Source organism: Acinonyx jubatus, chromosome A3 (genome assembly GCF_027475565.1).
Source record: "Acinonyx jubatus isolate Ajub_Pintada_27869175 chromosome A3, VMU_Ajub_asm_v1.0, whole genome shotgun sequence".
In the NCBI taxonomy this organism is placed as follows: domain Eukaryota; kingdom Metazoa; phylum Chordata; class Mammalia; order Carnivora; family Felidae; genus Acinonyx; species Acinonyx jubatus.
In genome coordinates, this window is record NC_069388.1 from 16,425,211 (window position 1) to 16,453,084 (window position 27,874).

The following is a 27,874-nucleotide window of genomic DNA, read 5'->3' on the forward strand; positions in this document are numbered from 1 at the left end:
ATGGGAGAAGCAGGACTGGAACCCATGGTCACCCGTGTTCTTGCCACTGCTCTTATGCTCTGCAAGTGCCCGAGAGGAAGAGGAGGCCTCCCTTCCAGTTGCCCCCTCTAGGTCCCCCTAGTGACTCATCCCACCAATTACTAAGCACTCACTGTGAACACCTTGTGGAGGGCATGGGAATAGATGACCCAGGACTTACTTGGGAAATCTTCTTGCGGGATCTTCCGATACTTTGGAGGGCGTCCAATCCTGGAGAGAGAGGGACCGGGTCCGTGGCAGGGAATCAGTGCCTGGCCTGGCCCAAGAGGACACGAGGCCCTGCACCCTTGCCCTCCGCACCGGCCATGATGGCGAGGCTTCTTCCTTAGGGAGAAGCCTGAGAGGTTCCTCTTACGGGCCGAGGCCTCCGTGTCGGACAGCTCTGCCTTCAGCCGATTCTGGTTCCTCTCGGCCAGTGGGCAGCCTGAGAGGCAATGGTGAGCTGTGAACTTGCCTGTGACGTGACCAGAACCATCACAACCAGGAGTGGGGCACTTCCTGGGGAAGCGAAGAAGAAGGTGGCATAAGCTGGGTTGAATATGCTTGTTCCCACTGAGCCCTTCCCAACTCTGGCCCCACTGGGAGAGTGTCCTGGTGAATCCCGATTGGCTGCGCACAGCAGGTTCAAAGAGCCCCTCTCTGAACAAGGCCTGGGGGTCTCAGCAGGGGCCCTTCACTCACCGGTGGTGAAAGTTGTACTTGGAGGTCCTGGTGTGTGGCAGGCTCCGATAGCTGAGAGGGGGACAGCCCCCAGGGGAGGCAGAGCTGGGCTCTCTGGGTCCTGGGGCAGCAGGAAGAAAAGAGTCAGCACAACGTCTTTGGCGGGGGTGGTGGTGTGAGATGAGGGGATGGAGGGCAGGGAAGGAACAGTTTCTAGGGGGAAGGTTAGAACTAGGAGCAAGTTCCTCAGCTACAGGGGCCCTAACCTAGACTGTGACATCATTTCCTGCTACTGGGTATCTGCCCCTCTTTGGAGAATGAGGGCTTGGCTCTCATACACTCTGTTCAAACCTCAGGCCATGATCTCTGCCCCTGAGAGAAGGAAAACCCTCTGGGAGAAGATCAACTCAGAGCTGGTGTAGGTACAGCTGTACCTGAGAAGCTGCATCAGATAGGTTCATGTTATTCTGTTTCCCTGTTTCATTCTCAAGGTGTTAGTAACTTTCTTTAGGCCCTACTCAGATTTGGAGAATAACTGAGAAGGATCAATACCCGACGTGACTTGGAACTGAGTGGTGCAGTGACCTGACCTCAACCCTACCTGCAGAGATCAGGATTTTATTTAAAGAAACCTGGTTTCCTCAGCAAACATAACGTCTGCTCTGTGTGGCTCTGGTGGATGCTGAGAGAACTCCCTGGGTGCATAACTCCTTCCTAGGTACATGCTCCCAAGCGAGCTCGCCCTGCACATCTCAGTACCCTAAACCCAACAACGGCTCAGTGTGGCAGAGACCAGTGAGGCAGGGGAAATGCGGAATTCCAGAGCTCACTATAGGCACTAGGGTTCACGTGTGCACAGTCAGAATCCCCTGGGCAAGCTGCAGGAAGGGGACTGTCAGAGCTTGTGGGGTTGAGGTGGACATCAGTAGGAGAAGGGTCAGAAGGTCCGAAAAGTACACACGGAGAGGAGGCTGCAGAGGATGCCCTGTCTTGGAGCACCAGCCCGCAGGGTGGATGTCGGGATGGTCGGCGTCAATCCAGAAGTCATAGGCGTGACTCCAGCCATCAAAGTGGAGCTGGGGAGGAAAGGCCCTTGGAGGTCAGGTATTCCTCATGGAGCCCAGCTCAGCCAGGAGGACCTCCAGGCTCCAGGAGGCTCTCCACGTCCTTGGGGCCTGTCAGAAGCAAGATCCTGGATTGGAAGAACCAAGGCACCAACCTCACCAGAATCCACCTCCACCACCACTTTTTCCAAGGGCTTCACTCATTAAGTTACTGGCATCTCGCATCAATCCACACACAGGAAAAGGATCATTAGGCCCACTTTATAGGCTCAGAGAGGGGAAATGACTTGCCCAAGCTCACTCTGGATGAGGCTAAAGTTTGACCCCAGATCTTCGACCTCGAATGTAGAGCTCCCTTCCCACAACCTGTGGCCTCCCTTATGTCTGACTCATGCCACGCCCTTGACCTCTAACCAGTCCACAGAATTCCTGCCCAAACAGCCTGTCCACTCCCCTGGCCTGAGGGGCCCGGAGCCACCTTTATCCGATGGTCCTCCACATCCTCCACGCTGGCCACACGAATCAGGGCTGGGTTCCTGCGGTCCACGGCCTCCAGCTTCATGTTGACCAGGAAGCTGTGTGGGGGTCGCTGCAGGGGGACAGCAGCCTTCAGGCCAAGGCCTAGCTCAGTAGAGCTGAGGCCCCAAGAAAGGAGCCCAACTGCTGTGACTTGGAAATTGTGGCCTGCCAAAGGGGGAGCACTCCACTTGGCCTCCATTCCATGTGGCTGGCCAAGTGCTCCATGCCTTCCCAGAGGTCAGCTCTGGGGGCAGAGAAAGCTGACTCACCACCTTGAAAGCCCAGGTAGGCACAGCAGAGGCCCCGGTTTCTTCCAGATATTTCTCCCAACAGAAGCTGTCAGGGTCTGGGTAGTCTAGAGGAGAGGATGAGAGCAATGTCTAGGCACTGTGGCACACTAGGGAAGTTCTCTCTCCCCAAACAGGACCCGGAGAACAGACAGGGTACAATCCCCCCAACACCACCAGAGCCAGCTGCTGGCAGGGGCTCCTGAGGCAGAAGGGTGCTAGCCGGAACCAAGCATATCACCAAGCAGTTCACAGGGCTGTCTGGGAACGCTGGCCCCCCCTTCCCCCTTCTTGGTCCTGCTGCTCCAGCTCAAGCCCAGCCCCGTCTGAACCTCTCCTGTGTGTGCATCAGAGTAATACTCTGAAAGGAAAGGACACATTTTCTCTGCTCTGGATTCCTGCTCCCTTGCTGAGGGGGGTCGTCTAACTTTCTTCCTTTAAACCTCAACAGGTCAGGGGTTGACAGGTCTCTCCTTAAATCAAAGGTTTCTCAACTCCCAGGCAAAGACGATGAGGCTCCAGGATACATGTGTCCCCTCACCCAGACCCTAAAGATCCAGCTACTGAGGTAAGGGATCAGGAGGAGGGCTGTGGGGTCAGGCCTGGAAAGGGGCATTTGCTCAGGCTGCAGGGTCACCTTGTGGAGGGGTGAGGGGCTTTCCTTGCTTCTGGCACCAGCCCACTGGGTGGATGTAGGGGCTGCTGGGATCACACCTGAAACCAAGAATACTTCACTGTCCCAAGTGACACTTTGAGGCCTATGACAGCACAGCTCCAGCACCCAACCTCATTCTACTGCTTAGTGAGAGCTACACAGACGGCTGATGAAGTCAGAAAACTGTAGCATTAACTACAAACTCTAAGACTACCATAACGTATAAGGGAAAATCATGAATCACAGGTTTGCTCATCCTAACCTTGGTATTTTTAGGATGAAACATTTAATTTTGCATTGTATTTCTTATGATATAGATCAAAGCCACAGGACAGTCCGTGATGCCCCAGAGCAAATATCAATGTCAGGACCAGGTTGGGGTTACATGGTGCCTGAGGTCTGAAAGTATTGCCTCCTGCCCCCACCATCCCCTCACCACCACCGCACGCCGCCCCCCTCCACCGACCCCAGCCAAGTCTGGGCCCTCCCACTACCAGTAGTCGTAAGTATCATCCCAGTTGTCAAAGTGCACCAAGAAGCGGCTGTCCACCACGTCGGTCACACTGGCCACACAGACAAGGGACGGGTTCATGCGGTCAACAGCTTCCAGCTTCATGCCCACCTGGAAGCCCAGGGGTGGGGGACTCTGCGGGCAAGAAGAGAGGCTGCCATAACAGGCTGGCTAGCACTAACCCAGAACCCACTGGCAAAGGAAGGAGTAGGTTCTCCAGGAGTTATGCCTGGGGTGGGGTAGGGTAGGGGGCACGGGAGAAACAGGCTGAGAAAGAGGGTCCTTCCAGGGCAGAATCATAACCCCAACCCCGAGCCACTTGGGAACTTGTGGCCTCCAAGGAAGGAAGCCTCACTGTGGTGGAAGATGAGAGGCAGGCAGAAAGCCACGCATTCACCCAGAGAGTCTGTCTGGTTGAGTCTAAGCCTCTCCTACACAGACCAGCCTGGCCTAGCTTGCATTGAGGTGGCTGGGTCACTAGTGGGTGCTGGGAGGGAGAAGCTGTCGTGAGGCAGGGAGAGGGGAGGAAGAGCATCCATTGGGCGTAAGCTTCAAAAGTCATCACCTCCCTTGACCTTTGCAACAACCCTGTGGAGGTAAGTATTATCATCTCCATTTTATAGATTACATAATTTGCGCAGGAACACAGTGCTAGTCAATGGTGGGACTGGGATTTAAACAGTTTGACTTAAAAGTCTGCATTCCCTTTCATAATAGCAGGTAGAACCCCACCAGTCACCTGGGAACCTGTAGGTATGGTCTGTGGGGCCAGACCCGGGTGGGAGAGTAACTGCCTGAATGGCATGGTGGACGCCCTGACCCCTGGGGACCCTGCACTCTTGACCTGGTAACAATTTTAATGGGGGTTCCCTAAATCTTGCGGACTTCTGGCTGGAGATTAGGAGCTACTTCGACTGCTGGATATAGTTGCCAGCTGCCTTGAACAGAGAAAAAGACAAGGAGTGAACGTTGGGACTAAATGGGAGAGTCGCGGTGTTGGTCAAAAGGAAGGAAAAAGCAAGCTCCCAGAACAGAGGCTTGGACCTTACCCCCAGGTCTGCAGAGCAAAGCGATGCAAGAAATAAGGACAGTGGCATCCCAGTGCCCAGGGTGAGATGGTGGGTGCCCAGAGGACAGGGTTTCTGCAGTAGGGAGGAGGGGAAACTGGGCAGACCCCATAACCAGGTCTCCCTCTGGCCCTGGGCCTGCCCAGAGCGCCCCTCCCATTTGGTGTGAGCTGAGAGCACTGGTAGATGAGCTCTCTTCTGCTGGGATTCTGTCCCAGAGGGTGGGAATACGCTCTCACTTGCTCGGGGCCACTCACGTGGCTCTGGTTCACAAACAGGTGCTTGGGGGCGGCCTGAGCTCTTGTGCTGCGCAGGTACTGGCTCCAGCTGAACTCCTCCTCCTTGTAACCTAGGCCCCTCAGGCGGGGAAGAACAGAGTGCCGTGCAGACAGAGGCTGGGCCATCACGAGGACACCCCGCGCTGAAGCAGCAGAATCAGGAAAGCCCAAGGACCTCCCAACCCTCAAGAACCTGCCCAGGGAGACCCTGCTGAGGTGGGACATGACCCGGGTCGTCACTCCAAGGGCAAGGGCAAAGCAGAAGCCCTGGGGCCTAGTCACAGCAGGATGAGATTAAAAGAGGCTAGTGGTGGAATGGGGAACAGGGGAGAAGGTCCCACAGGGAAGAACCAATGGGTCTGAGGGCTCACTGCCTCACTGTGACCAACCTGGCTAGGCCTTACCTTTGGGGGGCTGCAGTTTGTGCCCAGTCTTCTCAAACCAGCCAGCGGGGTGAATGTCAGGGGAGTTGGCATTGATCCAGAAGTCATGGCACTCGGAATACCCATCGAAGTGTAGACGTAGGCGGTAGCCACACACCTAGCCCCATGAGGGGGAATCACAGGGACTCTGATGCCAGCAGACTCCCACCCCCTCTCCCTCACCTCTCCTGGCACAGCCTGCTGGTCTCAAGGGTCTCGAACGCTAGCAAGGTCCCCAGCCCACCACTCTTCCCCCATCCTGAACCTTGCCCCACACTCTCCCATCCTGCATTGAGGACAGATCATGTACTCATGAGCCGAGTCTGCATGTGAGACAGGAAGAGTCTAGGACATCCTCCTGCCCTTTTGAGCCCTGGACAGAACCGCAAGGGCACCTACCGAGGCTCAGGCCTGTTCAGAGGGCCCCTGATGACCCTTCCTTCTGCTACCGTCTCTCACTGCTCCCCCCTCACACTGCTGTGACCTCACTAAGCTGATGGCAGCTCCTTGAACTTGGCTCCCTGTTCTATGCCCATGACTTTTGCTTCTTCTGCCTGGAACACCTACTCACTCACAATTTATCCCTCAATGCTTGGCAGGAGGCCTTTCCTCTATGAAGCTCCTCTTGCCCCCTTGGGGCTGCCCTGCTCACATCTGCTGCCCCGTGTGGTAAGCTGCTGATGTGTTTATCTGGCTGATTCCCACACAAGTGTGAGCTCCCAGAGGACGAGATCATGGTTGGACTCATGCCAACACCTCTGCCCTCGGGATCCCTCCTCCTCAGGCTCCCCAGCACTGCAGGATGCACCATTCAGTAACGTCTCCACGCCCAATATTTAGGTTTTGTTCCTATTTTAGCTTTCGGTGGGTTCCACCATAACCCCCTAAAGACTGGGTGCTTTCTGAGGGCAGGGCAGTGTCTCCGTCATCTGAGTCAGGACCTCCATGTCCCTAGCAGTCCCCATCAGGCTACCCAGAGAGACATCACCAGAATATGGGAGCAAGTCTCAGCTCACCTCAGCCACTGTGAGGATGAAGTACATGGACGGGTGTTGAGGGTCGATGCCTTCCAACTTCATGCCCAGTCTGAAGCCATTCTTATTATGAGTGACCGCCTGGTACTGTCAACGCACAGATTGGAGAGGACCCAGCCTCCATCCAGCCTTAGCCTTGCCTAGTGGGCTTGGGGTGAAGGAGCTGCCTTTAGACCCCACCCGCCTGGTATTACCAAAGTGTTAGCTTATTTGGGAATCTTTAGTACAGGGATCCACACCAGGACACACTAGCTCCCAGGTCCTCTCAAAAATGTGGGCTAAGTCAGGGCTGGATTTAAGGGCTTGCTCTTACCCAAGTCATAGAGAGATCCGCATACAAGAACTGAGCAGAAGGTACCAGGATTCAAAAGTCCACAGGTCCAGTGATGGGTGAGCCAGGGTCCCACCTCTCTACTTCCTCCTATCCTGGGCGCCTCTCAAGAGTGAGCCCTTCTCTACTCTGGGACCCTAACCAGCCTCTCCCCCTTCCATTCTACCAGTCTTTTGAGGGATATCAGACACACAGAACACCAGAAGGTCTGAGGTTGGTGGTGAGTTCCTGGACTGGGTATGCAAGCTCTTCCTAGGTAGAAATTGCCTGACTCACGTCCTGGAAGAGGCTGACAGGGGCGGTGACAGCCTTCTGCTCCTCTAGGTAGGGCTCCCACGACCAGCCTTCCTTCTTCTCCCCTGATGCTGTGGACAGGAGACAGACAGACTTAACCTCTGGACTGCTCCCGATAGATTCTTCTCCTGAGTTTCCCCTGACTCATCTCTACCTTACCTCCAAAACAAACCTTTGTCTATGATCACATGCTGCCCTCTGGGCCCTCCCAGCCATGCCAGCACCGGACAGCAGGGGTTCAGACTTCAGGGGAGACTCAGTCTCAGGCGGGGCTGCACCAGATTCTGTCTGCCCCACCCTCATCCCCAGACCACCGTTAGCAAAAGTACTTTGTATTATTTAGCAATTAAATTGAGGTCCCACCTCCTTGACATACACATGCCATGTGTGTACGCACCTGTGTGCGCACACGCGCGCGCGCGCGCGCACACACACACACACACACACACACACACACACACATTGTGGTTAGGAATATCCAGAGGAGATCCCTCCTGGGGAGAGGGAGAGAAATTTCCCTACGGGACCTTTAGGTTAGTGTAAGATGGAGACCAGGCCTACAGAACAGAGAGAAACATCCTTTAAAGACTAGAATAGGTGGCAATGTGTAAGGTAGGCTCACAAGTCAGCCTGAGCTGCCTTTAGCTGAAGTCTACAGATAATGAAAGAGGCAAAAACCTGCAAAAATCAATTCATATCCCTTGGGTAAATAGCTCCAGCTTCTTCTAGAAACTTCACTGACTCAATTTTGTCATCTAAGATACGCAGACAACTTCATCTACCACAGGGAGTCATTTGCAGAAGTAAATGAAATGCTGTGAGTAAAAGATCTTCTTGAAATGCAAAGTGCTGGTCTTGTGTTACTGGTCTTCCTAGGGTTCCATGAAGTCTGTCTGATCTGGATTCTAGCTCTGCCATGCTCTGGCTCTCTTGGCTACTGCCCTGGATCATTCAGATGTGGAGTGATTTGTTACTCAGGAAGAAGCTTTTCTTCTTTAGCTGGAACCGCAGTGGCTAGAAGCATCTCCCTAGGAGCTGCCTAAGTTCCCTGGCCACTGTACTGAGCCTTGAGATCCCCACCATCTGACCCAGCTGGGCCAAAGCAAGTCTTTTCTTCATCAACTGATCAACCAAGCCATCAGACTGTCTCAGAGATCTACACCTACACACCAACCCAGAGTACATCTCTTCCCACTACCCTCTGTCCTGAGTGAAACCTGGATTGTCCCTTGAACACATCACTTGTGTTCCCTCAAGAAATCCTCAGTTCTCCCACTTGGCCTTTATGCAGACTTACAGAGCATGCCAAGGGAGGAGAGAGTAGGCTTTGGGACGCCAGCCCTGGCATCGTCTCCCCGCGTCTTGCCACTGCCATTCTACGTTATCCTGCATAATACCTCTTCACTTTTTCCAAATCACCACTATTATCACCAGCCCTTCACAACCCCTGAGCCTTTCTCCCCAGACGTTCTCACTTCTCACTCTTCCTAAACCGTACATGAGCCACTTGTTGGACTTCTCACCTCAGGAAGCTCTGCCCCTCCTGGGCTCCTAACTCTAAGTTCTTCTCCCCTCAGCCACACTCCAATGTGGCCAAGCTCTAAGACACCCCCCCTCTGCTGCCCAGGCCACAGTAGAGACCTCTGGCCTCCCCATCTTCTGTGTCTTACCCTTCCAACCCCCAACCATGCCACTTGCCTCCCTAACCCTTTATTATCTGCATTCTCTCACTAGTCACAATGCATAACAGGTATATAGACTTTACAGTTTACCATCATCACCATTTCCATTTCCCTTAACCATTCCTTCACCACTGAGTGAAGGCTTCACCATTGAGTGGGGCTTCCTGTGTGCCAAGGCTGGTGCCAGAAACTGGGGGTACAGGGATGCCTCAGAGACCTCACATATGTGGTCCCCTTTAATCTTCACACAATGTCTCAAGGAGATAGGTAGGACTCATGGTAATCCTTTTCACAGATGAGAAAAGAGATGAGAAATGGAATCCAGTGGAGAGAGGTCCGACTACTAAACCCTTCAGTAATGACTAGACGTCTCCTCCCTGACCAAGCCCCAGCCTCCTCTGGTTTCCTGCATCCTTTACCCATGGTGAATAACAGGCTGAGCTGTTAGCTACATCCTCAAGACCAGATGAGTCCCAACGCTTCTGCGTACAGTTGTACAGTATGCACACTGTACACAGGTGCCCAGCCAAGAGGGTGAATGGGCTGAAATCCAGCCTAGGCTCCTTGCCGAGCCATGTGGCTAAGTCTACTGTGAAAAAAGGTTGCCTTTTTCTAATTGGGTCTGCTCAGAAAGGGCACCTGTTTACAATGTGTGTCAAGGTACCGCATAGGCCAGCTGTGGTACTCATCCTCTTTTGACTTCCAGAAATGCTCCTTTGCTTATTCCTGCTTCCTTAGACCAGATGCTCTTGACTAGCAGTTTCTTCAGCTAGCTCAAGCTGTCCAAAACCAAATTCATAACTTCTCTGCCAAAGCTGTGGTCTTCTCAGTCTAGTCCATCCTGGTCGATGGCACGAGTATCCATTCAGTCACATAAGCCAGGAACATGAGAGGGATCCTTTATGTCTCTTTTTTCACGTCCAGCTGCCTTCAGTCCCTGAGTTCTGCTGACTCCAACTTCTACCTGTCTCTCGAACCTATCCCCACCTCTCTCTATGCTCACTGTTGGTCTCACTTTGAGCCTGGTTCAAGAGCCCCTGGACTGATCTCTCTGCCTCAGATTCAGTCTATTGCCAGAATAGCTCTAAAATAAAAATCATTTCTTTCTTTGCTTTACATCCACAATGGCTTCTGATTTACAACCAAAAGTCCAAACACCTTTCTGCAGCACACAAAGCTGTCAGTGACTAGCTTACCATGCATTTCCACGTCCCTGTGTGCTTCTGTGCCTTTGCACATCCTCATCCCTCTGCCTCATAGATGCTGTCCCCACTGTGTCCCATCCTCTTATCTTCTTCTCACCCACAGCTCCGGCACTAGCACAGGGTTTTACACAGAAAGATAATCACCAATTGTTTGTTAAGTGAATGACTAGGAGGATGTATGTGTGTATGCACGGATATGTGGACGACTGGATGTACGGATGCAGGGATGTATGGATGTATAGACACACAGAGGGAAGTAACATCATCCCACCTACCCTGTGCAGCCTTCCTTGGCTTTATGAGGCAGCACTTGTTCCGTGACAGTCCTTTGTACCTACATACCTCAACCACAACAGTTATTATACTATTCCATAACTACCTGTTTAAAAATTTTTTTTTCATTCATTATTTTTGATAGAGACAGAGACAGAGAGAGAGCAGGGGAGGAGCAGAAAGAGAGGGGGACAGAGGCTCCGAAGAGGGCTCTGTGCTGACAGCAGAGAGCCTGATGTGGGACTTGAACTCACAAACTGTGAGATCATGACCTGAGCCAAAGTCAAACGCTTAACTGACTGAATCACCCAGGTGCCTTCTCTCTCTCTTTAAAGTTTATTTATGTATTTTTGAGAGAGAGAGACAGAGAGGGAGAGACAGAGGCAGAGAGAGAGGAAGGGAGAGAATCCTAAGCAGGCTCTGCACTGTCAGCACAGAGCCCAACACAGGGCTCGAACTCATGAACCGTCAGATCATGATCTGAGGCTTAACCAACTGAGCCATGCAGGCACCCCTCATTCCTCAAATGTCTTGATGTCCCTGTGCTACCAAGCCCCCTTCCATCTGAGTACTTCCTTCTTGCTGCACTCTCTTAGCTGTATCTTCTTCCTCTTCTCTTGCCATCGGTGGTTCTTTCTCCCACCCCAACCCTGCTCCTCAATGATGGGAACCCTAGAAATACACCAATTGCTTCCCATTTCCTCTCTTTGTGCTGACTCTCTTGGGACGCTTCTTGAGCGCTGCTTCAGTAGTTTAGGTGGAGATAATTTGCAGATTAATGGTTCTAGCCAGACTTTCCACTCTAAGGTCTACAGGAGAGAAGGAAAACCTAAAGAACAGAATGCTATGGCTCAAGAACAACCAATCACAAGTAGTCACCAGGGTGCCAACCATGTGCTGGATCTTTTTGTTTTAAATTTGCCACAGAAACATGTATTTGCCTATCTCTTCTGCGGTATGGTTAGCCAGTATTTGCCTATCTCTTCTGCAGCATGGTTAGCCAGTTCAGAATCAGTTCATTTCAAGACAGAAAACTTAATAAAGAGCCTGCCACTTGAGGTCAACATGTACCTGGCAAGGATCTATGCCTGGGAACACCAAGCCAAAGAGGCTGGGCTCCATAATGCTATGGTCTATTCTTCACTTGGCCTTCAGTTTCTAGTAAGTACAAATGGACCTTTCTGAAAATCTCATGAAAGTCATGGACCATCTACCCAGAAAAATACGCAATTCACAGAATTTTGCACATAAATTTAGATTAGGGACCTCAGTTAAGAAGGCACTGTTGTGTAAGAGTCCTACTGATAAATGACTTGTACCAAAGCACACACTCATATTCTCAACTTGCTCCCCAACTTTACGGCACACTCTTTGTATTTCAATATAAAATGTGTTTCCTATACCAAATTAAAAAATGGCATGGATCTGAATAAATATTTATCTAAAGAAAATATATAAATGGCCAATAAGCACATGAAAAGATGCTCAACATCATTAGCCATCAGTGAAATGCAAATCAAAACCACAATGAGATATTACTTCACACCCACGAGGATGGCTATAATAAAAAAGAGACAATAACAAGCATTGATGAGGGTGTGAATAAACTGGAACTCTCAAACTGGTGGGAATGTAAAATGGCACAGCCACTTAGGAAAACAGTCTAGCAGTTCCTTAAAAGGCTAAACATAGAGTTACCATATAACCCAGCAATTCACTCCTGGGTACACAATCAAGAAGAATGAAAACATATCCACACAAAAACTTATACATGGATATTCATATCAGCATTACTCATAATAGCCCCAAAGTGGAAGCACCCCATATCCATCAATCAATAAATAAACAAAGTGTGATATAACCACACAATGGAATATTACTCAGCAATAGAAAGGAATGGGGTACCAATGGCCGCTACCCCATGGATAAACCTTTAAAACACTGTGCTAAGTGAAAGAAGCCAGTCACAAAGAGCCACCATATTATGTGATCCCATGTATGTGAAATGTCCAGACTAGGCAAATCCACATCCACAGAAAATAAACCTGGGATTGCCTAGGACTACAGGGGTATTGGTGGTTTTGGGGGGAATGATAGCTAAGGGACCCAGGGTTTCTTTTTGGAGTGATGAAAAAAATGTTTTGAAATTGATTGTGGTGGTGGTTACACAACTCTGTGAGTACACGAAAACCCACTGAATTGTACAATTCAAATGGATGGGCTGCATGGTTTATGAATTCCATCTCAATAAAGCCGCTAAAAAAACCTGTACCTTGTAAAAATACATATGAAGCACTAACTGCGAAAACTGGATAGAGCGGACACCAATCAGAATGAAAACATTCCGCTCCTCAGAAAACATCATTTAGAAAGGAAAAAGCAAGCCAAAGACTGGGAGAAAATATTTTTTTTTAGCATATATGTTTGATAAAGGACTTCTATCCAGACTATATAAAGAATCAATAATAAGAAGATAAACAACTTGATTAAGAATGGGCAAAAATGTATGTCTCAGGCAACTATAAGGAAACAGAAGAAGATGCTTGCAGGACTGCTCTGAATGTGAAAAGGCTGTAACAAGTTGACCCCAAAGAATCCCACCTGATCTGGATGTGGGCAGAACGAGAGGGGACATGAGAATATCAGAATAACTGTTAATGACTAAATATACTGTAAAGACTTTTACCATGGTGTGTTAGAAAACGATTCTTCAAACAAAGTGGCTGTTGCAACGATAAAGCAGATATATGCGAGAGAGAGAGAGAGAGAGAGAGAGAGAGAGCGCCTGAGTACACACATGAGTTACACGGCTCTAAACCGTAAACTATTGGAACATCCTGTAAGGACTAGATAACGTCAGTCTTGTACAACATGAGCCCAGCAGCTGGCCATCTAACCGCCAAACAGTGTAAACAGAACACAGATTCTCCACACACACACACAGGACACTCAAGCAAACCTGCCACCCGCACCCTGAGCCCTAGATTCTTCTGCCAAAAGACCCCAAAAATGAGTGGGAAAAAATTTAGCCATAAATGCAAACTTCTGTTGACTAACAGAGTATCTTTCCTTGAAAAAAGGAAAAAAGACAGAAAAGGGAAAATATCCAGAAGATGGTGAGCAGTATGGTGAGAAGTATGAATCAAAAGATAACTCTGTACTGGACAAGAGGACCCAGCTAAAAGAATGCTGATTCATGAATCTAGCTCCCTAAGTAAGACAGAGCAGTTGAACCACTGTCTTGAGGAGTTAGACACTGTCTCCTTCCTCTGAATAAGACTTAAGAGGTCATAAACCAATGAGAGCTACGCTTTCGGCTTCTGATGTGAGAGCCTTGGGTGAGAGACAGCAGTGAAAATTTGGTTTGGATGTGATGGGCAAAATTTCCAATAGGCACTACAGAGTTTGGAACCCTGGGCACAGCCTGGGTTCCTCTGGCTGGCAATGATCTGTCAAGGCAGAATGTCTTAAGAACTCACCTCAGCCTCTGGCTCTCTCTGGGACAGGAAAGACAGTAAATCATGCAACTGAACCATGGTCCAAGTGGAACCACCAACATACGACTCATCCATTCATGCACTGAATAAACATTTATTGAGAGTCTACTCAACACCAGTCGCTAAGCTAAGTACCGAGGATACAATGATTAATACAGCTTTGAGGGAGGAAGGTAGACATTAAACAAGAAGTGTGATAAATGTTACTTAGCTTAGCGGACTGCTGTCACATGGGAATGGAGAAGGGCTGAGGGCCAGAGCTGACTATGAATGACTTTTGTTCCACTTTTCTTGGAACCAAAGGGCCAGAATGGAGGCCCAAATAGCAAGGTCAGAGGAATGACTGGTATGAACTTGCTCACACCACCAAAGGGAAGCAACGCCATGTGGTACCATTAAAAGCTGTTTAAGTCTTTGGATACTGAGCCTGGCAGTGAGGCCTATTCACAACTAGATAACAGAGAATACACAACTACATGATACAGTTCTCCCCATATACGCATACCAGCACATAAATCAGAATCATTGTCTCTCTCGCTCATTTTTTCTCCCTCTGTCGCACATACACCAGTTCATACTCATCTATATATATACCACCCACCATCACATTCCTAACCCATACTCCCAGCCTCACACCTCCAAAAGCATATACACACATCGCACCAATATATATACACACACACAGGCCACCATACCAGGCTGGCTGCTGTTCCACTCCTCACTTTCTGGGGTGCTAGCAGCAGGCTGTCCCTCTGGATCCTTTCCTTCTTCTTGCTTCTCCTGTGGAAGGCAAGCCTTATTCCTGTCCTCAAGGGTTGAAGTCCCAGACTCTATTCCCCTGCCTGGCTCCCTGGCCACACGGTGTTCAGTCACAAACAAGTGGAATTTCTGCTAGGCTACCAGCTGGAACACAGCTCCAGCGGACAACCCCTTATGAGGTTGAGGTGCACTCACATGACCATACAGCCCCTAGTGACGCAGTCTGATGACAATCTTCCTCATTCCCCTCAGAACTGCTCTGTGTGGATTTTACCTGCCCACTGGAACTTTCATGCTCTGTTTCTTCCAGCTTCTCTGCAACTAGAGCCCTGTGCTCCCAGGCCTCCGGCCGTGTGACTGGTCTCCGGTGATGGAGCTTTCCATTTGCCTACGCCTACACACCTACTTGGGTGCTGCTTTATGTGACTGTGACTTAGCCCTGACACGAGACTGAGATGGGAGCTCCAGAAAGCAGGAGGGTGATTTAATCATTTTCCTCTAACCAAGTACAGGACCTGAATCAAAATGGGACCCCAAAAATATGATGAGTGAGCCATCATGTGTCTTCTCTGGCCCAGCCCCACAGCCTGGATTAACAGAGAGGGTCGTGGGAACTGAGGCAGTCTCTAGCCTCCGCTCTCCCTCCCCGCTGCCCTCTTCCTACCAAGGCCTCTGGCTCCGACTCCTCCTCTGATGGGCTGTGGTATTCCCTGCGCTTCCTCTTCTTCATGGGTTTGAGGAGTTCAGAAGCGCTGGTGCTGGAGCTCTGGCCGGAGTTCTCCACTATGACTGACCTGAGGGAGGAAGGCCTGAGAGAAGGAAGCACGCACCCTGCACCACCCAGTCCCTCTCCTAAGCCCTGAACAGGAAGAGGGCTTGCCTCCCCCTTCCCCCCCCCTCCCCCCGCCTCACAGCCAGAGCAAGTAGGGTTGCAATCCCCTCCTCCTTACCGCTCTTGGAACAGCGGTGGGCAGTCATCATTGGAAGAACCGGGATCCGGACCTGCGCTTTGCTGAGGTCCACACTCCTGGCACCGACAGTTCCCATCATCTTCTGGGGGGTCCTGCGGGGGATCTTCTGGAGGGTCCTGGGGGAGGTCCGCTGGGGGGGGGCCAAAGGGGCCTCAGGCCTCCCACCCATCTGTCAGGCCCCGCCCACCTCAGAGCCCACGCCCCCTCAGGACCAATCCCTGGGTGCACTCACAGAACCAGGGCACCCTCACCCCAACCCCTAACCATGGAAACTCCTTGGGGAGCTCGGGCCTCGCCCCACCCGTGCAAGGCCCCAGTCTGGGGACTTGGTGGGTGGGGGTCCTACCAGGCTGTTGGGTGCCCGCATCGCCACCTCCCTCCGGGGCCTCGCCATCTTCATACTCTGCCACACCTTCTGGCCGCAGCTCTGGGCTCGGGGGCTGCTCTGCTCCTACCATGTTCAGCGGTGCGTACTCGCTTATCCGGAACTGGAGCGCAGGACCGTCTGAGGACAGGACTCCCGTACCCCCTCGACCCGTCCCCACTCGGCACAGTCCCCTCAAGCCGCCTTACTCCGCAAGGCTCGGCTCCGGGTGCCAGGCTCCAAGCCACACCCCCAGCAGCCCTCCAGACTCCGAGCGCCTCCACCCCAGCCATGCCCCTAGAGTCCCGCACTCAAAGCCGCACCCCGGAACCCTTCATCGAGGCCCCTTCCCCCTCCTTCGCCTCGAGCCCCGCCCCTGGCCCGCTGGCCCTGCCCCTCAGGTGCGGCTCGCTGGGGGCCCACCAATCCCCACAGACACTGACCCGCAGGCCGCTCCCAGGAGGCGGGGCTGCGGCCTCCGTCCACTCCAGGAGCCGCACTGTGGTGGCGCTGGAGCTGGCCACAGGCCCGGCGCTTAACTGCGGCAGAACGGTGGCCGTGACAGGTACAGTGCCCGCCACTCGCTCCGGAGCGCCCACATGGATCGGTTCCCGCGGAAAACAGGACACGTCTAGGGCACTGCTGGGCAGGCCAAGGGTGGCCGAGCTGGCTGTGAACAAATACACGGACTGTCATGACACAGGTAAGCCTGGTGGTCGTGCCCCATGCATGTGTGTGGGCAGGTGAAGGTTTGTCTTTCTCAGGCTCCATACCTGCCTAAGCAGGTATGCTCCTTCTCCCCAGACCCCTGGCTTGGCCCACCTGGGATGATGAAGGCAGTAGTGGACAGGTGAGAGCCAGAACCTGAGCTGTCTCTGGCCACCAGGTGCACGTTGACCTCTCCTGTGGAGGGCCCCTTCAGTGTCCTCAGCATCTCCATTTCGGCATTCCCCTCCATGCTGGTAGGCCTACAAGCTGAAGACAACCCCTATGGCAATCAGGGCGGGAGGGGGCTTCTTTGAGGAGCAGCTGGTCACCCTCAGGCTGGCAACCTGCAGAGAAAATCCTCAACCCTAGGTAGAGCAGACTGTCTTAGGAGACCAACATAAACTCTGGCTCCTGGCTCCAACCAGGTCACCCAGATGAGGGCTCTGGCCAGGCCCTGCATCTCCCCCAGACTCTGGGAAATGGGCATGCGTGAGGGTGCTCTGTAAACTGTGATGTTCTGAACTGACTCTGGGGAGTAGGTCTTGGGCCGAGGTTCTGTCTGGCCAGCTGTCACGGCGTAGCCCAGGCTAAGTCCAAACTCCCCTCTCTCAACCCTGACCTCCAGCCCCACTAGAATCAATCCCTTCTCCCTCTGGAAATTTAGAGCCCTCAAGTACCAGGTTCTCTCTCACTCACAAGGTCCATTTTCCTGGGAGATGATCTTTCCTGATCACAGTCCTTTATAACACCTGCCCACAATCCTTCAACCCCAAGCACAGAGTGCACACCGTAACATCTGTTGAACAAATGCATGCATGTGAAGAGCACAGAGGTATCTGAGAGCCCAGACAGTGCATGAGTTTGCTATAAATAATGCAAGGGCGAAAGAGGCATTTAATACAGAGGTGGTTGAACAGGTAAATATATGGGGAAAAAACACCTAATGACATAACAAATATATTTAATATCTATCATTTACTTAACTCTTAAACTATCTTGGCCACTGTTAGTGCCTTACCAGCACTGTCCAGTAGAATCTTCTGTGATGATAGAAATATCTTAGGCCTATATTGTCCAACACAGTAGTCGCTAGCCACACGTGGTTACGGAGCACTCGAAATGTGGCTAGTGTGAACAAAGAACTGAATTTTTTTTATCTTCATTTAAATTGGAATAGCCACAGTGACCACAGTTACTGTATTATACAGCAAAACTGTACACATATTATAATTGGCCTGTCGGCACTACCTACAAAACACATCTCAAAGTCTGACAACTTCTCTCCATTTCCTTGCTGCCACACTAGTGCCAACTGCTATCAGCTCTCCTTGGACTTGAGGAACTGCCTCCTAACTCATTTCCCTCCTTCCTTGCCTGCCCCCTATAGTCTATTCCCAGGCAAGAGAAAGCTTTAAAAATGTAAACCGAATCACATTATTTCCCTATCTAAAATTCTTCTATGGCTCTCCACTGTCCTTAGAACAAAATCCAAGTGCTTTATCCTATAGAATCTGACCCCTGTCTTCCCCTCTGACCTTATCCTCCATCAATCTTCCCCTGTTCTCCACCCTCAACAAACACTGGTTTCCTTCTGTTGATTAACAAACATTCCCACCACAGAGCCCTTGATCCTTGCTGTTCCCTCTGCTTAGAATGCTCTTCCCCATCCTCTTTGCTTGGCTGTCCCCCTCCCATCCTCCAGGCCTTGGCTCAGTGGCCATCTCCTCAGAAGAGGTCTTTCCTGGCCATTCAATTTAAAGCAGCACACCCCTCACCCATTCCACTACTGCCTATCCCATTACTGTGTTTATTTCCTTCACATCCTTCATTACGATCAATAATTATCTTCATTTACTTATTTGTGTTTGATCAGTCAACCCCACTGAGACAGAAGTTCCATGAAGGCAAAGATCTGTTATCTGTCTTGGCCACTGCTCTATGGCCAGTCCTCAGAATAGTGCCTGCACACAGTAGGTGCTAAAAAAATGTGTTGTATTTCAGTAATTTCAACTTGTTAATAAAAAGCTCTGTATATGTGATTGATACTGGGTTGCTTTAAGGAGTTAGCAGTAATTAACAATGGCTTCTGGCATACACGTTAAAGGATTAACGTCTTAAGCCTAGGCTTAAGACTGACTTACGACTATGAATCTCAGCTCCACCACTTACACCTGTGCTTCTAAGTAGCTTACCCTCTTTGAGGCTCAGTTTCTTCATGTGTAAAATGTGGCAACGGTATATGCCTCAAATGGCTGTGGTGAAGACTAAATGGACAAAATACGTAAAGTCTTGGTAGCAGCAGAGCAGACCTTCGACAAATCCAACTCCACTCCCTTTTAACAGAAATCCCAGGAAGCTTGGTAGCTTGTTGGCAAAATCAGCTTACAGTGCTCACTGTCTCTCCCAGCCTCCCTCCTGCTATTCTTGTGCATTCATTTATTTTCCAGATTTTCTTCCTTAAAATAGAGTCCATCCTCTGTATTATAGAGTATGTAATCAGGTAGGCAAAGGCTAGATACATAACCTGATTAATTCAGGCAACGTTCAAACCAAGGTGTGTCCCGTGTTAAAATTATAAAATAGAACTCCCTGAATTTCAATTCTCCTTATTTTGTTTTGCACAGTTGATGTACCATTTTAAGTGCTTTTCAATAGAGTCAATCTTTTTACTCAAAACCTTGGCAGTCATTAAGAGTCAATGTGGTAGGATGCCTGAGTGGTTCAGTCAGTTGAGTGTCAGACTTGGTCATGGTCATGGTCATGGTCTTGTAGTTCGTGAGTTCGAGCCCCACGTCGGGCTCTGTGCTGACAGTTCAGAGCTTGGAGCCTATTTCAGATTCTGTCTGCCTCTCCTCTGCTCTCACTCTGTCTCTCTCTCTCTCTCTCTCTCTCTCTCTCAAAAATAAACAGAATCAAAAAAAATAAAAAAAAAAAAGTCAGTATGGTTACTCCTGGAAGAATTTCATTCTGTTTCCAAACTTATCACATGCTTTAGGTGTATCCAGGAAGGGAGGCTAAGGGGACTGCCCTGCTATTCAGTTTGTTGCCCTCGTTTCAGCAAACACTGGAGGGCCAACTAGGTGTCAGCACCGTTCTGTGCCCTGCAAAGACAGTCTCAAAAAAGAGTGCTCTCATGAAGCATATATTGTAGAAATAAGGGATAGGGTTGGGCTGGAGATATAAATTTGAAAGCCATCATGTATAGCTGGCGTTGAAAACCATAAAGCTGAGTACAAAGAACAAGGTAGGAGCTTTGGAGCTCACCAAGATTTATAGGTTGGGAGGAGGAAGAAGATCTAGTAATAGAGCTTCTCATGAGGTCAGGGGGAATCCAGAAGAGTCTGAGCTTCTGGAGGACACATGAGCAAAGTTTTCAGGAAAGGGGGCCAAAATCAAGTCAGGTGAGGGAGTGGACCGTTGGAGCAAAAAGGAGTCATTAGAAACCTTGACAACAGCCACTTCCAAGGAGCTGTGGACATAAAAACCTGGCCGGAGTGGGTTCTAGAGAGAGATCATGGATTAGCTCAATACTTATTGAGCACCTACTATGTGCCAGGCCCTGTTCCAGGCAATGCAGATTTATCAATGAACAAAATAGACAACCCCTGTCACTGAATCCACATTCTAGTGGGGGAAACTAACAGTAAGGATTGATCCTCATGGGAGAATAGGAGAAAAGGAAGTGGAAACAACGGGACTACCAACTCTCTTAAGGAGGTTGTAATGTGAAGGAGAGCATGGAGTTGGGGGATGGTGTTTGGAGACTGATGTGGTCTCAAGGAAGGGGTGTGGGGTGTTTGCTGGTTTGTTTTTAAATAGGAGATGTCACATCATGTTTGTACCTGAGGAAAATGAGCCTATGGAGAGGAAAAAACTGACAGGGCAGGGAAGACTCAGTCTAGAAGACAAATCCTTGAATATGCAGGAGGAAAGGGGACACAGTGCATCTGTGATGTGGGGACCCAACACACGGTAGCCTTGGGCTCCTGCCAAGAAGCACCTACTGCTTGTGTTCTTCCTCCCCAGCTAGACCATGAGTTCTGAGGCCCGAAACTGCTTTCTCTGTGATTTGAATTCGTTCCTCCTCTGCCGCTGCCACCCCTTGTGCTTGCAGCCCATGTGGCATTTTCATAAACACTGTCCCATCTGGTACACACAATAGCACAACCAGTCCGAAATGGCTCCCGGGCCTGAGCCAGGTGCCAGGAACATCCACTCCCACCCCTAGAGCCTGCTTGCAACTTCAGAACCCCACTTCTGTGTCCTGCGCATATATGGTTCCTTCTGCTTGGTACCTTTCCATATCCCATAGGTCTGGAAAAATCCTAATCACCCTCCAAGATCCAGCTTGAGTGACACCTCTTCCTTGAAGTGTTCCCCAAATTCACCCCAAAACAAAGTTAATCATCTCCTTGACTGTGCTCCATTCCACCACAGTCTAATTATGCATTAACTTGTGGGTCTCTGAGATGGCACAAAGCAGCTGATGTGTAAAAAGCCTGACACAGAGGTTGCACTCAACAGTCACTGAATGAATGAATCAGAGAGCTGGGAGTAAAAGGTGGTCAACATATTAGAAACAATGATATTGAAATACATCAATGGTTTAGCCATTCATTCCTTAGGGGCTAGAATACAATTTCCTCCAGCGTTGCTCAGAGGCTAGGGGAGGAGGGGATAAAGAGGCAGTCAGCCACCCTGAAGGCAGCCCTGGGCAGTCAGCTTCTCTGGGAATTGCCCTCAGCCAGGGGAGCTGCCTCGCCCAAGTGCCCTCTCCTGGAAGCAGCCATCCTGTCAGACTAGTTGATAAAGGGCAGAAGGGCCTTGCCCCTTGCCTCAATTTGTGTGATCTCAGCAGGGCCATGTCCCTTCCAGAGCTATCCCTGGGACAGGTTGAGGCCTCTGCAGAGACTACGTTGGCAGTTCAACTTCTGCCCACCACTTTGCTGTCTTCACTGTCCTACAGGTGATACTCCCAAGGGCACTCCAGTAAGTCTGCGCTCACATCTCCCTCCCGGAGTCTGGTTTCAGGGAACCCGACCTAAAACAGTCATTGGGTCCCTGGGACAGAGCGGTCTCTGGCACATAGCATATGCTCGGTAAACATTTATTGAATGAGTATGTCCCTGTTTATTTTCCCTTCCTATCTGCTAAGGTTCTTCCCACTGCTTGCCCTTCAAGGCTTCGTATACACCAGACGCTCAATAAAGGCCCTGGCTCTAGGTGTTGGGAGTGGGGTTAGCGCCCCAGACATCCCCACTCGCCTCAACACACACACACTCAGCCCCAGCGAGATCGGGCGCCACAAACTTGGGGCCTGCCCCCAGCAGCTGCGGCCGAGACGCGGGAGGGGCGAAAGCGGGCTCCGGGGTCGGGACCGCCGCCCGCCCGCCCTCGGAGGACTGGTACAGACGGCGGCGGGCGGGGCGGCCACCGACCCGTCGGCCACGCGCAACGGTTACTTTTTAAAACGCCAAAATGGCGGAATTCTTTTTATTCTTTCCCTTTATGGCAAAATAATAATCCCATTTCCCGTTATAAAAATCGGAAACCAACGGTAGGAAGAAGAAAGTTTGCCAGATGACCCATTTCCTAAGAAACCCCAAAGCCCGCCCTCTACACCTTCCGTCGTATTAATGAAAAACTCTTAATTGACTGCATTTCGCTGAAGACGGAGCCGCCGCCTCTCCCACGCGCGGTCGCGGCCCCCAGCCCCGCAACGGCCGGCCCCAGCCCCGGTAGCGCTCCGCCCGGACCCCTTCCAACCCGCTCCCCCCGCCCTCGTCCCCAGCCCGCGTCCACCGCCGGAGGCACTCGCCACGAGCCGCGCGCCCGGACCGCGCGCTGGGCACCTGCGGCAAGGCGGGCGGCACCCCATACCCTGGGCCGAGCCCCCGCCTCGGGGTCCCTTACCTGCGAGGCCCGCCCGTGGCCGCCCGGTGCCGAGCCGCCGTCCGAGCCCCGCGCGGCGCGCGCCTGCGCGCAGAAGGGGCGGGCCCGCCTCCCTGCAGGACGCGGGGCGAGCGCCGAGTGGGAGCAGGGGGCGCGGGCCCGGCCGCGTGGGCCTAGTGGCCTCTCCCCTTGCCTTCTCGGTGGAGATTCATCCTGCCCCCCACCCTCCGCATCTCGGCCAACTGGGTGCAGGGGGCGCGGGACCCGCCGAGCCGGAGAGCGACCCTGCTGGGCCCTAGCGGAGTGGCCAGTGACAAAAGACGGGGTTGCACTCCCGCACGCGTCCCGGCTAGGGCGCTGCGGTGCCCAACGCCCTCCTACCGCGCCGCCCCACCCCCAGCCTGGAGAAGGGGAGCCAAGGAGCCTCAGACAACGGCCTCACAACGGGTGAAGGGGCGTGCGACCAGAGGAAAAGGCCTAGGGGGGCGTGGGTTCCGATTCTGACCCTGCCTGGCGTAAAGGGCGGCACTGACCAAACCTGCGTTTGGATGACCCTGTTGCCACAGCTACTAGTGTGACCTGGAGGACATCATTTAATCCTGGCACTAATTTCTCCATTTGTAAAGACTAACCTACTTCATGGCATATAGTTCCTGTTTTGGTGTTACCTTGAGCAAGTCACTGCTTCCCTGTGCTTCAGTTCCCTTGATCTAACTGGAAAGTGGATGTAATAACATACTGCATGCAGATGAAAACAGGGCAACTCTTGGTCCAGCCTAGAGCTGGGGGCTCCTCTCCCACACCAAAGGATTTAACCTAATCCCTCATTTTACAGAAAAAGGACACTGCTGTCCATTTGGCCTGCTAAGATTATGACCACAGTCAGACCTCCAGCCTCCTGACTTGGTCCCAATGAGAAAAAGATTCCTAATTGTAGGCAAATTCCCAAATTGTGATCATCAGATTTAAACCTGGTTTAAATAAACCAGACTTTATTCTGGTTGCCACGCCAACGCATTACGTGTTCTTCCTTGCTGCAATGTCAATTTTTAATCACATCTCATATTATTGGGAACAGAACTGCATCAGTTGAGGATGCTGGTTGCCATAACAATGTAAGTCTCTTTATACACACCAATACACACACAACCATCCGCTCTTTTTTTTCTCTCATCTCTACCCAGACTGCTTGTTCTAGATTTTCCAAAAGGTTTATTTTAGGTATTCAGATTACAAGAAAGTGATGGGACTACACAAACACATGGCTTCTCAATTACAAATGCATCTTTCAGACAGTGATTCAGACAGACAAGTGGAATCTGAGCCAGCAGGATGCAGGAACGAACAGGAGTTGCTAAGACATTATTCTGCCCGTTACCAGTATTTGGTTGGTCCAGATACTTTTGGTGGTCTTGCTTGCTTGAACACCTTCGGGGATGCAGAGCTCCTCCCAAGTTGATGTGATTTGGGGAAGGTTCTCTCACAGAGCCAGCGTTTGTTGTGCTATGCCAGAATGCCCTCAAAAGCAAGTGAGCGAGTCCAATCTTTCCCTCAAGTGACGCCCCCCTTCTATATGTCAATAGCCCCAAGGTCTTCTCCAAGTTAACCTTCCACCCCAGTGGACCCAAATTTGATTGAAATGTTGATAGCAGAAGCACAGAGAAAACTGTTGTGAGCAGCCAACGACTTTCTGTTCCTACAAAATTTAGTTCACTCTTGGTGCAGTCACTGTTTTAGGAAAATCATCAAAACATGCCCTTTATGTAAGTGTGCAAACATCTCTGGTTCTGACAGAAGATTTTACTAACAGGAAGCCCTTTCTAGCATAAACATGCCAAAATCCTAGGTAAAATATTACAAGAAAAAAAGGAAACCAGCAAAGGAGGAAGAAGAGTGAATTCATGGTTGAATTTGCAATAAGGGGAACGAACAGGAGTCAGAAACAAGAGGGAAACAGAGCAATAAGGAAGGGGTGGCCTGGTGTCCTTCTTGTCCTGGAGGCTGTTATTGGATAGACAGGGACCAGCTGCTAAGGACCGGGGTTTCATCACACACTTCATGGCAGGAGATGGGATCTTAAGTCCAGGTGATACCAGGAGCAGGTACTGAAAAACGCATGAAAAGACCACATCCCCAGACAATGTAATTGTGGGCTCCATAGTGGGAAAGGCAGGGGAGAAACAAGACACAAGTTTCCAAATATGATTAGCTTCAGGTCCTGCTTCCCCCAGAGCATGGGTTTTTATTACCCAAAACTTCAGACGTTGACTAAGTTTACATTTGGGTTTGGGAACTGAAGCTTCTATTTGTAACCGCTAGGAAAAAACTTGTTTCAGTGAAGCCCAGAGCTTCAGCTATTTCATTTCCTTTACCCTCACTCTGTAAATATCTGAACCTTGTTCTCAAGAATTTGTCTTATGATGATCCTGAGGAACCCAACAAAAAAAGAATCAGCTGACCAAGCCATATTCACTTTCTATCAAGGAACAAACTGGTGGCTTAAAACAACACAAATGATCAAAGCCCAAATTGGGTCTCACTGGGTCTCAAGGGGTTTTATTTCCCAGTACCAAGGATTTTCTCCCCAAGGAATTTACCTTGTCAAGGGGACAAACACCACCTAGGAAAGGTGGACCAAGAACCGAAGTCTATACAAGCCATTATTTTGCTTTACTCTGACTCTATCTGCTCCAGGGCATCTTCTGATGTCATTTATCAGATACCTCCATTTAGGCTATGACAGAACACCACAGACTATACTAGGTGACTTACAAAAAAAGCTTATTTCTCACAGTTCTGGAGGCTAGAAAATCCAAGATCAAGGCATTGGCAGATTTCATGTCTAGTGAAGGCCAGCCTGCTTCCTGGCTTCACCAACAGTCATCTCCCTGCTCTGTCCTCACACGGCAGGAGGAGCAAGGGATCTTTTATACGGGTGCTAATTCTAATCATGAGGGCGCCACCTTCATGACCTAATTACCTCCCAGAATCCGTACCTCCAAATATCATCACATTGGGGATGTTTCTACATGAATTTTGGGAAGATATAAACATTCAGTCCATAGCACATCATATCCCACAATCAGCTGTTTGGATGAGGTTGGAACTTACCTTCCAATCTCCCTTCTTCCACTCAAGGAACACACATTGGCTTTCTGGTACAAACCAGCTACTTGGACAGTGTTGGCCAGGTATGGGGGTGGCAGAGTAGGTGGGCATCTCCCTTAGAAAAGCTTATCTACTGAGAGGCAAAAATAAAGTTCCTTGGTGTACTTAATAACTCAAGAACCTCTCCCTGGCTTTGGACAGGAAATGAAAAAAGTCAACCTTTCAACTTTGCTTTATTTAGCAACATCATCAAGTTAGTGTAAGGTTTTATACTTTATTGAAATACGAAATATTTGTTATCTGTTAAGAAACATGGCACACACTCCAACTGAGTAAATCTGAAGAGAATTTGACAAAGGGTCTATTTTTAAAGGGATGGGCAGGTTGTTGGAAAATCACAATTATTAGAGTAAAACCACTGGGGCTAGGAAAGAAAAGGGGAGACTGTGGTTACCAGGACTCGGAACAAGAGGGCCATATGTAGCACACTATGCCCTTCAGATGAGGACCACCACCAGCCTGAACCCTACAGAGAGGAGGCTGTGGAAATAGGTGTTTCAATCTCAATCTTTTCGCTCTCCTTTCCCACTGCTTTTCCCTAATGGCTGAACCTAATCAGAAATCAGAGGGCAAAAGAGTATGTGGACGGAGCCAATAGAGATTAACTTCCTGGGGCTCAGAACAGAGAATGGAGGCGTGGTGGTGTGGGAGGGCCAAATGGAAAGTGTCTATTTGTTTAGGCAAAATGAAATTACTAACCCCCTAAAAGTTTTTCTTCTTCGTACACAGGTTGGTGGATTTAGGCTGGGCGGTCTCAAGCTGTAGGCTTGAGGCTAACAGGCACCTTCCCTTACCCCGACACCTGTCTCATATCCTAGGACCAGCAGGCTGACAGAGGGATATTATTCTCATAGTGATGGTAGAGATGCAAAAGACCAAGTCCATTTGTGTAAGCATTTAAGCCTTTAGTCATGTTGTATGTTTCCTGTAGCTACAGTAACTAATTCCCATAAATTTGGTGACTTATTAAAACAAAAATTTATTACCTTGCAGTTGTGGAGCTCTGAAGTCCAAAATGGGTTTCATTAGTCCAAATGGATTGAGGGGATGTTTAGCCTGGAGAGGACCTTCACAAGGTTAAACTGTGGGCAGGGCTGTGCTCCCTCCAGAGGCTTTAGAGAACTGTTTCCTTGTCTTGAGGTTCCTTCTGTTTTCAAAGCCACAGCGTAGCATCTTCTGGTGTCTGACTTTGCTTATTTTCGCATCAGCTTTTTCTGGTCCTTTTACCTTCCAGCCTATTGTGATTACACTGAGCCCGCTTGGATAATCCAGGATAAGCTTCCCATTTCCAGACCTTAATTTAGTCACACCTACAAAGTTCCCTTTACCACGTTAGGTAACATATTCACAAGTTACAGGGTTAGAAGACAGGCATCTTTGGGGAAGGGGAGGGCAGTATCTAGTCTACTAAACATGTCATGCCTACCAAAATTCCACTGGTCAAAATCAAAGGACAGGAGGTACTCTGCTCATTAAGGGAGGATGGGGATATACACACACATATATACACACTCACACACACCTATAAAAGAATCTGGAAAGGCCTTTAAGAAGTATTTACTGAATGTGAATTTAGACTATTATGACTCGGGTATCATACTGATCATCTTACTATAATCACAGCCACAGCTTTCCAGGCTTGAGTTCCTGCTGGGTCCGCAAGGGAATGTCATCTATAGCAAAGGTGGATACAAGCTGTAATTTAAGATCTTATTTGTGCATCCCAATTATAATGCTGCTGTGTATGCTACAATCACACTGAAATTTAGGCTCTGAATTTCCTTCTCCCTCTACTCCTATCACCCAGAACAAGAGGACACATTATTTACTTTAAACCCTTCTCTGAAGGTGAAGAGATTCTGCAAGAATACTAAAGTTTCCTCACTCCTTTCCCAGAACTGGCCCAGAATTCAGCTGAACATCTAGAGTGCTGTTGCTACTAGTGGGCCCCATTCTGTAAGGATACTGACAAACCAAATTCAAAACTGATGAACTGAAAAGGGCTGAGTGGATGTTTAGCCTGCAGAAGACCTTCCCAAGAGCAGACAGTACTATGATTTGTGGGGCCTGAAAAAGATCCAACTAGTAGCAATGAACACCCAAAAGTCCAGACTATACTCACAAAATACCATTTCCAAATAAAGATAACCAGAGCTCACTGGAGAAATGGCTGCCTCCAGATCTGAGATTAGAG

At 50.0% G+C, this 27,874-nt stretch overlaps 1 protein-coding gene across 17 annotated transcripts in view; it reads right to left on the reverse strand.

Annotated features, from left to right (window-relative positions):
- L3MBTL1 (L3MBTL histone methyl-lysine binding protein 1) overlaps positions 1-27,599 on the reverse strand; it is a 43,652-nt gene extending 16,053 nt beyond the window's left edge. For 7 of the 17 annotated variants that reach the window (XM_053199930.1, XM_053199931.1, XM_053199929.1 and 4 more), the window contains exons 1-19: positions 22,534-27,599; positions 16,735-16,887; positions 16,356-16,582; positions 15,895-16,036; positions 15,528-15,678; positions 15,242-15,371; positions 14,514-14,598; positions 7,144-7,232; positions 6,519-6,623; positions 5,485-5,620; positions 5,042-5,151; positions 3,719-3,870; positions 3,207-3,283; positions 2,552-2,637; positions 2,242-2,352; positions 1,661-1,775; positions 721-820; positions 340-537; positions 200-249 (exon numbers count right to left, since the gene is read on the reverse strand). In XM_053199930.1, the coding sequence (XP_053055905.1) occupies positions 200-249; positions 340-537; positions 721-820; positions 1,661-1,775; positions 2,242-2,352; positions 2,552-2,637; positions 3,207-3,283; positions 3,719-3,870; positions 5,042-5,151; positions 5,485-5,620; positions 6,519-6,623; positions 7,144-7,232; positions 14,514-14,598; positions 15,242-15,371; positions 15,528-15,678; positions 15,895-16,036; positions 16,356-16,582; positions 16,735-16,870 (2,200 nt within the window). In that variant the 5' untranslated portion in view covers positions 16,871-16,887; positions 22,534-27,599. Of the gene's footprint in view, positions 1-199; positions 250-339; positions 538-720; positions 821-1,660; positions 1,776-2,241; positions 2,353-2,551; positions 2,638-3,206; positions 3,284-3,718; positions 3,871-5,041; positions 5,152-5,484; positions 5,621-6,518; positions 6,624-7,143; positions 7,233-14,513; positions 14,599-15,241; positions 15,372-15,527; positions 15,679-15,894; positions 16,583-16,685; positions 22,332-22,533 lie in introns of those variants that run through there. The other 10 variants (XM_053199924.1, XM_053199922.1, XM_053199923.1 and 7 more) reach the window with 10 other exon arrangements.
- Between the last annotated feature and the right edge of the window lie 275 nt (positions 27,600-27,874).